This window comes from Grus americana, chromosome 1, assembly GCF_028858705.1.
Source record: "Grus americana isolate bGruAme1 chromosome 1, bGruAme1.mat, whole genome shotgun sequence".
Lineage (NCBI taxonomy): Eukaryota > Metazoa > Chordata > Aves > Gruiformes > Gruidae > Grus > Grus americana.
The window spans coordinates 131,442,133-131,452,831 of NC_072852.1; the positions used below are offsets into that span (position 1 = coordinate 131,442,133).

The following is a 10,699-nucleotide window of genomic DNA, read 5'->3' on the forward strand; positions in this document are numbered from 1 at the left end:
ATACAAGCATGGAAAAAATGACTGGTTCAGCTCTTGAATCACATGAACTGGCATAGCTGTGTTCTTTTCAGTGCAGTTGTACTGATTTCTTAGATTAAAAATATTTTCCAGCTTCAGAGAGACTGGAAATTTAATTCAGCAACTGTAACTTAACTTGAAAGCAAGAAATAATGGCTATTGCCTCTGGACTACAGACTAACGTACCATAACCAAGGGGCTCTTTTCTAGCTGTAGCTCCTAGAATGTGACCAAGCAAACAAGATTTTTGCACAAATTAAGTAATCTATCAATAGCAAAAGTCATGAATCTAAGTCCGAGATGCTAAGAGAAGTAAATTTTGGGAAAACCAAGCATCTAAACAAGACTCATGGGGAAAATGTATTTCAGAATAGTATCTCTGATAATTAACGAGGTACCCGTGCTTCACACAGGTTAGACTCCTGTTTAAGCAACAAGACCTTTAATGGTCTACTGCAGTTACATATTAGTCAAACTCACGAAAGTAACAAAATTAATGAAATTTTATTGGCAAAAATCCAGTTGAATGTGACCTATGTAATTCCACAGAAGCAAACCTCAGTTTAGTTTATCAAAATACTTCAGTTTTCCAGCTGGATCTGGAATTATCTGTGCAAGAAAGAAAATGAAAATGTTAGGTTAACAACAAAACCACACAAACACAACAAACTATAAAACCAGAATAGCATAGTATTTCATAATCATAGAATCACAGAATGGCTTGGGTTGGAAGGGACCTTTAAAGGTCATCTAGTTCCAACCCCCCTGCCATGGGCAGGGACACCCTCCACTAGACCAGGTTGCCCAAAGCCCCATCCAGCCTGGTCTTAAACACTGCCAGGGATGGGGCATCCACAGCTTCTCTGGGCAACCTGTTCCAGTGTCTCACCACTCTCACAGTAAAGAATTTCTTCCTAATATCTAATCTAAATCTACTCTCTTTTAGCTTAAACCCATTACCCCTTGTCCTGTCACTACACTCCCTGATAAACAGTCCCTCACCAGCTTTCCTGTAGGCCCCTTCAGGTACTGGCAGGCCGCAATTAGATCTCCCCAGAGCCTTCTCTTCTCCAGGCTGAACAACCCCAACTCTCTCAGCCTGTCCTCACAGGAGAGGTGCTCCAGCCCTCTGATCAGCTTCGTGGCCCTCCTCTGGACTCGCTCCAACAGCTCCCTGTCTCTCCTGCACTGGGGCCCCCAGAGCTGGACGCAGTACTCCAGGTGGGATCTCACAAGAGCGGAGTAGAGGGGCAGGATCACCTCCCTCGACCTGCTGGTCACGCCTCTTTTGATGCAGCCCAGGACACGGTTGGCTTTCTGGGCTGCAAGCGCACACTGCCGGCTCACGTTGAGCTTCTCATCAATCAATACCCCCAAGTCCTTCTCCTTGGGGCTGCTTTCAATCCATTCCCTGCCCATATTATGATCCCTATATCATAATATGATGCTAAAGCCAACCCACAAGCAATACCGAAGAGTAATTTACCAGTTGACTTGATACTAGGTTACTGTTTACCTCTAAAGACACCTACCGGCAGTAGCAGAAAGATTTAACTAATTGGGGGAAGAGAGAGTGCAGGCTACCAAAGGAAGAATTTTGACAGTTGGGAGCACATACATACATGTTGCTCAGCCCAAAAGCAATATATTTTAATAAATTAACATCTGTAATCAAGACTCTTAGAATTTACTTACAGTTCTTCCCTTGGCCACCACACTCTCATGGCTTCCTCTGGTTTGATCTAATTAAATCAAACACATTTAGAAGGCATGGCTACATCTTCAATAAAGTCCTTTTGAACTACTTTGCTATTTAAATTATCTGCATCTTTTGCACAGAGAAGAAAGAGAATGCTTATGTATTGTTTTAGATCTTTAAATTGGTAGTATTTGAGCTGTTAATCTAAATATTCTAAGACTTTTTTAGAAAATATATTAATGTTGTATTATTTAGGTAATCCATGGTTATGGAGGGCAAAACTTTTCAGTACCAAAATACGTCTAGTAGGCCAGCCAGCCCTCTTTCATTTTACAGTCTTAATATCCAGCTTCCCCCACTAAGCCACTCTTCTGCTAGCTTGGAAGAGGTGATGCCTAGCCTCTGGGAAGTTTTCACATCCAGCGAAGACAGATGGTTTAACATTCCACTGGTTTTACTATTAATTACAATGCTCACTACTCTGCTTAGAGGCTGCTGGGACCTGCTTTTTGTTGAGACAGCTCTTAAACAATGATGCCCTGTCATCACCAGATGGTTCAGAAGCGAGCCACGCACTCAAATAAATGACAGTGATCTCATCTGAGCTAGGCGGCTCAGACCACTAGTGAACATTTCATTATTCTGCTGAGGCTTGATGCAAGCCCAGAGAACACAAACAAGTTCTACGGGTGTTTATCTGAACCCTAGCTCTTCTGCTGGTAGTCACATGGAGGCAAGTAGTAACAAAGAAGGAAGAGCTATTGCACAGCAAAGCAGTGCTCTCTGCTGGAGTTCTGACAGTGGCACGCTGGCTCTGTCAGATACTACAGCAGCCCAGGAACTTGTATCTTTCTTTTTTTCGGTAGTGCCTAGGATCCACAGCAACGCTCGATGGAGCCAAGAATTTATATGAACAAATAACTGAGAAGATAGGACAGACTCAAGAGTTTCCAATTTCCTCTCATCAGGTGTTTATAGGAATAAAGTTCTTGATCACGAACTTGTTGCTGCTCAAGAGAGTTTTGTTCATACACAGGGAATTTGAAACAACTGGAATATGTCTAGTGTGAGGGAAATGAGCTCCTAATGAAATCAGTAATAATCCAAAAGCTGTAACTATAACAATGTGAGTTTACTCACATCATCTCATTGAAAATTGCAAAAATTTTGGATTTGGCTTTAGTGGAAATAACTGAGTGTTTTTTAGTAGTATGTGCATTTAAATATAAACAGTGACTTACTGTTTCACTGCCAGGCTTCCAACCAGCAGGGCAAACTAGAAGAAAAAAAGGACAAAGTCGGTAAAAGTATTTTTACACACACTTACTTTTGTGCACTTAATATTCTCTTCCTGAACTGCAAGTAAACCAGCACACAAATGTCACATGTAAATATCGGCAACTATTAAATACACAGTTTTCTTTACAGATGGGATGGTGTCATAACATTTTATACCCAATACCACCTACCACTTCTGTTAACTGGAAACAGTGTATCTCTAGATGGATGTCTATGCCTTGGTTTAATTCTCGTGCCCTTCTAGACAAAGTACTGGCAAAGCAGTATCTGAGAACGAACACCTACTCTAGTAGAAACAAAAGTTTCACGATAAAATTCAGGTGACTACACAGAGACCTACCTTTCTTTCTTTAAAACCAATGATAGGGGAAATATTTTAGCAAAGAGATCAGTTCAAAGATTCCACAAGAGATGGAGTGATTTCACTTGAAGCCTTGCTCAGGAGTAAAGGGATTGTAGCATGCGGTTAACATGCAGTGAGGCTGGGAGCCCTGTGACCACCTGTAGAATTGCACATTCTGGGGTGAAGCTCTTATCTGTTCAGAGCTCTCCCTCTGAGGCTTTAGCCTGATGAATTATGCCATATTACGCTGCTTTAAGGCATGCTGTCAGACAAAACACCACAAAATGCAATTAGGAATTGTGGAGAACTTTTTTTCCTGTTCTGTGCAAAGAATCCATTAAGGGGGCCAGGGAAGGTCTCCTCACTGTTCAGGCAAAAACTGGTGAGATTCCACATACAGCTGGGAAAAAAAGCAGTACTCTGGAAAGCCACTTCTGTAAGACAGCTTTGTAACTAAATGAGAGATTAAATTTCCTTAGTCAAATGTGCATAGCCTAAGTAACAGCATTTATCTTTTTAAATCTGTACAGCAAAGCATAATAATGATTTGTACCTTCAGATAAAGCTACTTTCAAATGCCAGGTGAAACTGAGTTGAAATGGAAGTTAAGATGCTGAACATGTGTATTCAATATTTAAGCAAAGCTTTTAAAAAATGAATGTGTTTATTTAAACACATTAGTTAAAGAAATGTAAAAAGTTCACCCTATGCTTGAACTGGGGCAATATGAATTCTTGAGACAAAGTAATGATCTGAAGGCTGTGAAAGCTTCTTTGTCAGGGGGAGATGATCACATAGCACTTGTAAAGAGAACACAAGTAATGGCAGTCTAATTTTCACAGTATCACCATGTACCTTGACATGAAGCACTCTCAATTACTCGTCCCAGCTCCTCAATGAATGACACAGGATGAGGATGGCCTGCATCTCAATTATTTTAGTATGCCAAAATGTACTGAAATACTGCACCTGATTCTTTGTGGGCCCATATTTTGTACAGATTTATGCTTGTGACAGATGGTATGTAATGCCTTAATTCAGACTAAGGAATGCTTTATGCTCTGCATTCTCATGAATGTGAAGCAAAATGCAAATTACTACACTAGAAACAACCTATGGAGGTACCAGGACCACAGAATCTTGTAGCAGGGCAATCAAACCACTTCATTCACTGCGAGAGGCTAGTCTCTAATACTACTGAGTACCTTGCTTCCCAAAAGCTACAAATACAACGTCCAGTCTAAGTAAACAATCTTCAACATGAAAGTATTTAAAAGAGCACCTTCTCCATGTTTGTCTGTGTACTGGAATGCTTGTACTAAACGAAGCGTTTCATCCACTGATCTCCCAACAGGAAGGTCATTCATCGTGATCTGTCGAAGGATTCTCTTATCATCAATAATGAAAAGGCCTCTGTGAAAACATTTTTTTTTGGTGTGTGTTAGGAAACAGAATTACAGTGCTGTGTTTACACACTATTTTATGTCTGTTGAATGGTAAGAATTTGATGTCTGTAAACACCATACAATACATACCACCTTAGAATACTACTAACCTACTATTCTCTACGTGGGGTATCCGATGACATGAGCTGATAGCAAGTTAAAACCAAAAAAAAGGATAGTTTTTTGCAGAACATAAACCTAAGCTTTGGCAGGCCCTGCCAGGGGATGCTGCAGATGCTATGACCTTACAGGGATCACAAAAGCAACTCATCAAGTTTATGAAAGACAGATGTCTTGAGGCATTAGTTACCCTTAGTCTTGACTCCACTTAGACTTGGAAGGTCCCTGAGTAACGGCAGTTCTGGGGTATTCTGCATGTTTGGCCTGCCCCAGGTATCTGCTGATGACTGCTGGTAAACAGGATACTAACCTCCATCCCCATTCTGACTCATTACGGCTAATTTTTTTATGTTCTTCAATATCTATTTTGTCTCTCAGCAGGAATCCCCAAGAAAAAAACTGCTCTCAAAGAAAAATTTCAAATGCTTCTTTAGATATAAAGTAGTAAGTGCTACTCCAGCAGAACAAAATGAACAGTAACCAAGTGAAATACCTAAGTGTATGCCCTTGATCTTCCAGATATACGCCATAATCCTTTGAAATTTGGTGTGTCAAATCTGAAAGAAGCGGAATCTTCATAGGTCCAAGTCCCCCTTGTTTTCGAGGAGTATTAATCCTTTGAAAGAAATGAGATACAGATGTATTTCTCATAAAGATTTATATTCCCTACACAAAGTTAAAAGTCACAAACCAGAACAGTACAGACAGAAGGATCTAGTGCAAGAGACATTTTTCTTGTTCTGCACACAAGGGAGATGAATACTATTTATGGTTCAAGCAAAATGTTCAGTAAATCTTTTGCTGGTTTTGGCCATATCTATTAATAGTGACCTCCTTCTTATCAGTCATATTCATTTCATACCAACATCCTCATGAATTGGGCCAGTGTAATGTGTTTGCAGATACTTGCATCCTTATATCTTTTTTTCTTTTGTATTTGAAATTTTTTTTGGACTGAGACATCATATATTTCAAGCAGTACATATTAAACAAGCTTCAAAGATAAAGGTACTTTCACACACTAGGGTTACAAATTTTTACTACTGAAAAATATTTTAAACATTTGTATCAATAGCATCACGCTTTCACACATTATGATATACCTACATAGGCTACGAATCTGGGGATACGTTTTTTCAGCTAAGATGGACCCATGAATGATTTTTAGTAAAAGACAAGGATAAGATACATACCATGCTAAATGAGTGAACTTTGAGTCCACAGAACATGCTACTACTTCGGTATTTATTGCTCTGAATTCTTCAATTCTGTCACTGAAGGCGATTATCTCAGTTGGACATACAAATGTACTAGAAAATTTAAAACAAGACAAAGTCAAAACTTCATTACATCATTTACATCCAGTAAATTGTCTGTTTAACTTAAAATGATGGCTTTATCACAAATTATTTCAGCTTTTACTTATTTTTTATTGCTTCTTCAAGTATTTAACCAAAATGCTGCTTGACAAATCCTCCAGCCTCAGAGTCTAGCTTGGTTACAAATGAAGAAGATTATAAACCTGCAGTTAGGTTACAATCTGGACACAAGTGTTTTTACAGTTACTTTCTTTTAGACTTTATGAATATTAAGTGGCTGAATTTGAGCACAATATGCCAAGTTTTTTCAGAGGAACATACCGTAATTTCTTGTTACCGTGCATGTCTGCAAATTTTAACTATTTTGACTTGAACTTTTTCCACTACAGAAGAAATAAAGTGAAAAAGATCATGATTTCTAGGGCCTTGGAGCTAAGGGCCAAGAGCCACGTTATTTCCTTTATAATGTTAAGGTAGTTATGCATCTCTGTCCTCTTTTCTTCATTTTGCGGAAAAGAATGGGATTGTCTAGTAGAAAACTGAGGTGTTTTCACTCAACCAGTGAAGTTACTGCATTCTAAATAAAGGAGGGTAATGGTAGATCTTCCTAGGATGTTCTGGGAAGAACTTAAAGGGAAAACGCCATCTCAATGTCCTACATACACTCTGGAAAATATAGATGGGCTGCTGTCTTTTGTTTGCAGCAGTGATTTACAGCATCATACAGAACGTAAAGGTTGCTACAGACTCAACATTAATTTTTTTTGTGTGGAGACACAAATCAGTGGACACGCTCATTAGGACAAAGATTGTGTTACAATTTTACCAACACATGATGAAAACGCAAATGCAAAAATATATTTTCTTCTGTCGCTCCTTTCTTCTCCCCCAAACCCTTACCAAACAAAAAACCAAGACCTCAGAAAAACAGAATAATTAATGAATTACACATCTAGCGTAGCTGCACTCAGTCTTGGTGTGTCTACAGTGGTCTTACTTACAAGTCAAGAGGATAGAAGAAGAAGACAAGGTATTTTCCTTCATAATCTGTTAATTTCAACTCTTTAAACTCTCCATTAATGACTGCTGTTCCTTCCCAGTAAGGTGCTGGCTTGGAGACTGAAATATGAAGAACGTTCAATTAAAAGTCAGAATACGAAGCACGTGTTCAAAGCTGTTCATTAGCTAGCCTGTGTGCAAGACCAACTGTTCTTACTGTTGCTTGAAAAACAACCTGCTGCACACAAAGTGAAACTTTCTTACCACTTTAAAAAGTTCACAGCTGGCAGAGGTTACAGAATGATGAAGAAATGTAGGTTTCAGTACACACAGAAAGTAAATAAAAAACCTTGTGCTAATAGTGAGCCCTGTCAATCACTGATAATCAAGGCCGCACAAACCTTATCTGGGCATACTGAAGAAAACACGTGTGCACTACCAGCTCATGGCAGAACATCTGTCAGACTGAAGGAGAAGCTGTTTAAGACTTCAGGAACCCTCACTATTTTCTTATGAATACCTGTTGTGAATCAGAAACATATGATGGTTCAAATTCATATTGTTATTTTGGAGTCATAAAAAACTACCTGAAATTCAAGTCCACAAAAAAATACATGCTATAACACGTTTAGAGACCAATGCCTAAAACTGCAGTGTGTATTCATTAAATTACAACTCCTAAGCAAACTGTAACTTGAAGACAGTTTAAAAAAAAAAAAAAATCCAATTAAAACACATGAAATGTAGTTACTATTCCTATCAAAAGGGATTAACCTTGAATTTAAAATAGTAAAAATTATTCTGCCAGGTACTGTTTTCATAGTAATGTGAATTCTGAGACAAAGGATAGGGTATGCTGGAGATACAAGGTGATCTGAATACACTTGTGATGTCAGGGACATTGACGTACAGCCCCAAGAAGTCTGGGGAGAATAATATAGAGAACTTTAATTATTATCTGGATGAAGACTGCATTGTTGGCTCTCCTTTTCATAGGACAACCCACAACTTTAGAACATAGTGAAGATCATCAGCAAGGACTGCAAAAACTACTCCAAATCATCGGACGGACTGTGCCCCTGGGTGGGCAGGCAGTCTGCTTGGGGTTCCCTCGATATAGCCCACAAGGGACGCAGCAATACAAGTACCGAGAATCAGTAGGCGTGACTGGTAATTTTAGTTTACATTTTTTTTGAAGAAATGTTCTTCTTCCTCTCAAGTCTTCTGCAGAATTCTTTCTGACCAGATTTCAAGATCCAGACTTCTAACTTTTCTTTTTTTTTTTTTTAATTGAGGCTTTGTAGGTATGGGACTGTTTTCAAGTGAGAGCAATGATTAATCTTCAAGTTACTTTGAACTGTCCATAATGTTTGAAATGTTTCTTTTTACAAAATAGTGACACTCCTAATCTAATACAGTCTTTCTGCAACTGGCCTTCAGATTGCTAGGGAGAAGGAAAAGAAATTAGATATGTGGTATCTTGAGCCACTTTTAAATGAAGGTGATATTTTTGGTTTAAAAATACTCGTCTAAAATGCCGTAATAACTTACATTACAAAGGGAGGAAAACCCAAACAAAACTGGTTACACATATCTTGACTGTTTTTCCATTTTTCTCGAGTAAAAGACGTTTACACCTAGGTCTGCCACAAAGTATTTACATCACAAGACAGCGTAGGCACAAAACAAGTGACAAACCGAGCCCGGGATTAACCGGTAAGCGTGATGAGACGTGACGGTTCAGCATTTCTCATCACAGGGTGCGCGTTGCGTTCTAACCGTTCCCCCGACGGGGAAGAGCGGCGGGAGCCCTGGGGATCCCGGGAGGGAAGGAGGGAGGGCCGCAAGCCCGCCCGGCGCGGAGGTCCGACGCGCTCCGCCTGACGTGGCGCTGCCCGCCGCTCTCCCGCCGCCATCCCTTCCCCCCCGCGGCCGTTAACGGCCCCGCGCGCCGCCGCAGCCTCCCTCCTCCCCCGCCCAGCGCGGAGCGAGTGGAGGCGCATTGCGGGCACACCCCCGCCCCTCAGCGGCAGCGCAGCAAGGGGCGCCCGCACGGCATCCCCCGCCCGGGGACCTCTCCTGCCCGCCCGCCGCCCCCTGCACTCCCCGCTTCCTCGGCAGCCCCAGCCCCGCCCGACACCTACTCTTGGCCTGGCTGAGGTGCAGCGAGTGGTCGGACACGGGCAAACGAGCCGCCTCCCCGGGGTAGACCTGCCCCCCCGCGTAGTAATGGCACTGCTCGTCCCCCCGATGCCGCGCCGAGCGCTGCTCCTCCGCCTCCGCCGCCTCGCCTCCCAGCGCCGCCGCCAGCAGCAGCAGCAGCAACGCGGAGCGCCGGGCCCGCGCCCCGCCGCCCGCCCGCCGCCGCGTCGCCTCCATGGCCCGCCGAGCGAGTGCACGTCCCCGCGGCGCGGCGGCGGAGGGGCGGTGGCGGGGAGGAGCTTGGCCGGTCCGCTCGCACACGTTCCCAGCCGCACGGCCAGGCCCCCCGCGACCGCTCCCGGCGCGGCCGACCGCCACCCCCGCGGCGGCTGCGTGAGGAGAGACGGAGGACCGGGACCCGCCGCGCTGCCCCCCGCCTGGCACCGCCACCCCCAGATCTGGCCTTTCGGTGGGGCCGGGCGCTGCTGCCGCCTGGGCCCCGGGGCCGGGGCAGTGCCGGCGGTGCTGTGGCCTCGTGTGCCAGCCGCCTCCGGCCTGTCCCCTTTTTAAGCCCCGGAGGAAACGGTGAATTATGTACGTGTCTAGAGAAAAATAGAAAAGCAAAATGCATGTGTGTGTGGGGAGAGAGCGTGCGTGTGATTGCAGAAGGAAACTGCTGATATGTGAGATTTCCCGTCCGGTATCTCTCCTATCTGTGGCAGCGTGGGTTCTGTGGGCATTTCATCACTTGCGGTCATACCAATCTATGCCAAGTGCAGCGTTACGTTCTGACCTAATGAATCCGCAAACTGTGAAAAAGCTGAAAAGGTCTGAAATCATGAATTGCCACCAGCTGGGCAGCAATTCATGAATGAACTCCACATAGTGCACGTGATGGCTGCATTAAGTGTGGTTAAACAGAAATGAGACTTAAGTGCCTTTTAATTCATAGAATCATAGAAGCACAGAATGGTTTGGGTTGGAAAGGACCTTTAAAGGTTATCTTGTCCAACTCCCCTGCCATGGGCAGGGATACCCTCCACTAGACCCCTCTGAGGGGTTCCAGCCTGACCTTGAACACTTCCAGGGAGGGGGCATCCACAACTTCTCTGGGCAACCTGTTCCAGTGCCTCACCACCCTCATTGTAAAAAATTTCTTCCTTATATCTAGTCTGCCCTCTTTCAGCTTAAAGCCATTACCCCTTGTCCTATCACTCCAAGCCCTTGTAAACAGTCCCTCTCCAGCTTTCCTGTAGGCCCCTTCAGGTACTGGAAGGCTGCTATAAGGTCTCCCCAGAGCCTTCTTTTCTCCAGG

At 43.1% G+C, this 10,699-nt stretch overlaps 1 protein-coding gene across 2 annotated transcripts; it reads right to left on the bottom strand.

Annotated features, from left to right (window-relative positions):
- Positions 1-503: 503 nt before the first annotated feature.
- Positions 504-9,666, bottom strand: PRDX4 (peroxiredoxin 4). 2 transcript variants are annotated; one of them, XM_054814982.1, is made up of 8 exons: positions 9,387-9,666; positions 7,245-7,362; positions 6,118-6,234; positions 5,418-5,540; positions 4,642-4,772; positions 2,959-2,993; positions 1,714-1,760; positions 504-627 (listed from the first exon to the last, which is right to left on the bottom strand). In XM_054814982.1, the coding sequence occupies exons 1-8, from the start codon at positions 9,619-9,621 to the stop codon at positions 624-626; spliced, it is 810 nt and encodes a 269-aa protein (XP_054670957.1). In that variant the 5' UTR covers positions 9,622-9,666; the 3' UTR covers positions 504-623. The 2 variants fall into 2 exon arrangements, with proteins under 2 accessions (XP_054670957.1, XP_054670952.1); XM_054814977.1 differs by lacking the exon at positions 1,714-1,760 and having other exon boundaries at positions 9,387-9,665.
- Between the last annotated feature and the right edge of the window lie 1,033 nt (positions 9,667-10,699).

Excerpts from the sequence above, each read along its gene's own strand:
- PRDX4 (XM_054814982.1), bottom strand. The coding sequence starts at position 9,621 with ATGGAGGCGACGCGGCGGCGGGCGGGCGGCGGGGCGCGGGCCCGGCGC. Across the intron at positions 4,773-5,417 it reads GATCAAGGGCATACACTTAG|AGGCCTTTTCATTATTGATG; the intron begins GTATTTCACTTG and ends ATGTTTTCACAG. Across the intron at positions 2,994-4,641 it reads CACAGACAAACATGGAGAAG|TTTGCCCTGCTGGTTGGAAG; the intron begins GTGCTCTTTTAA and ends TTTTTCTTCTAG.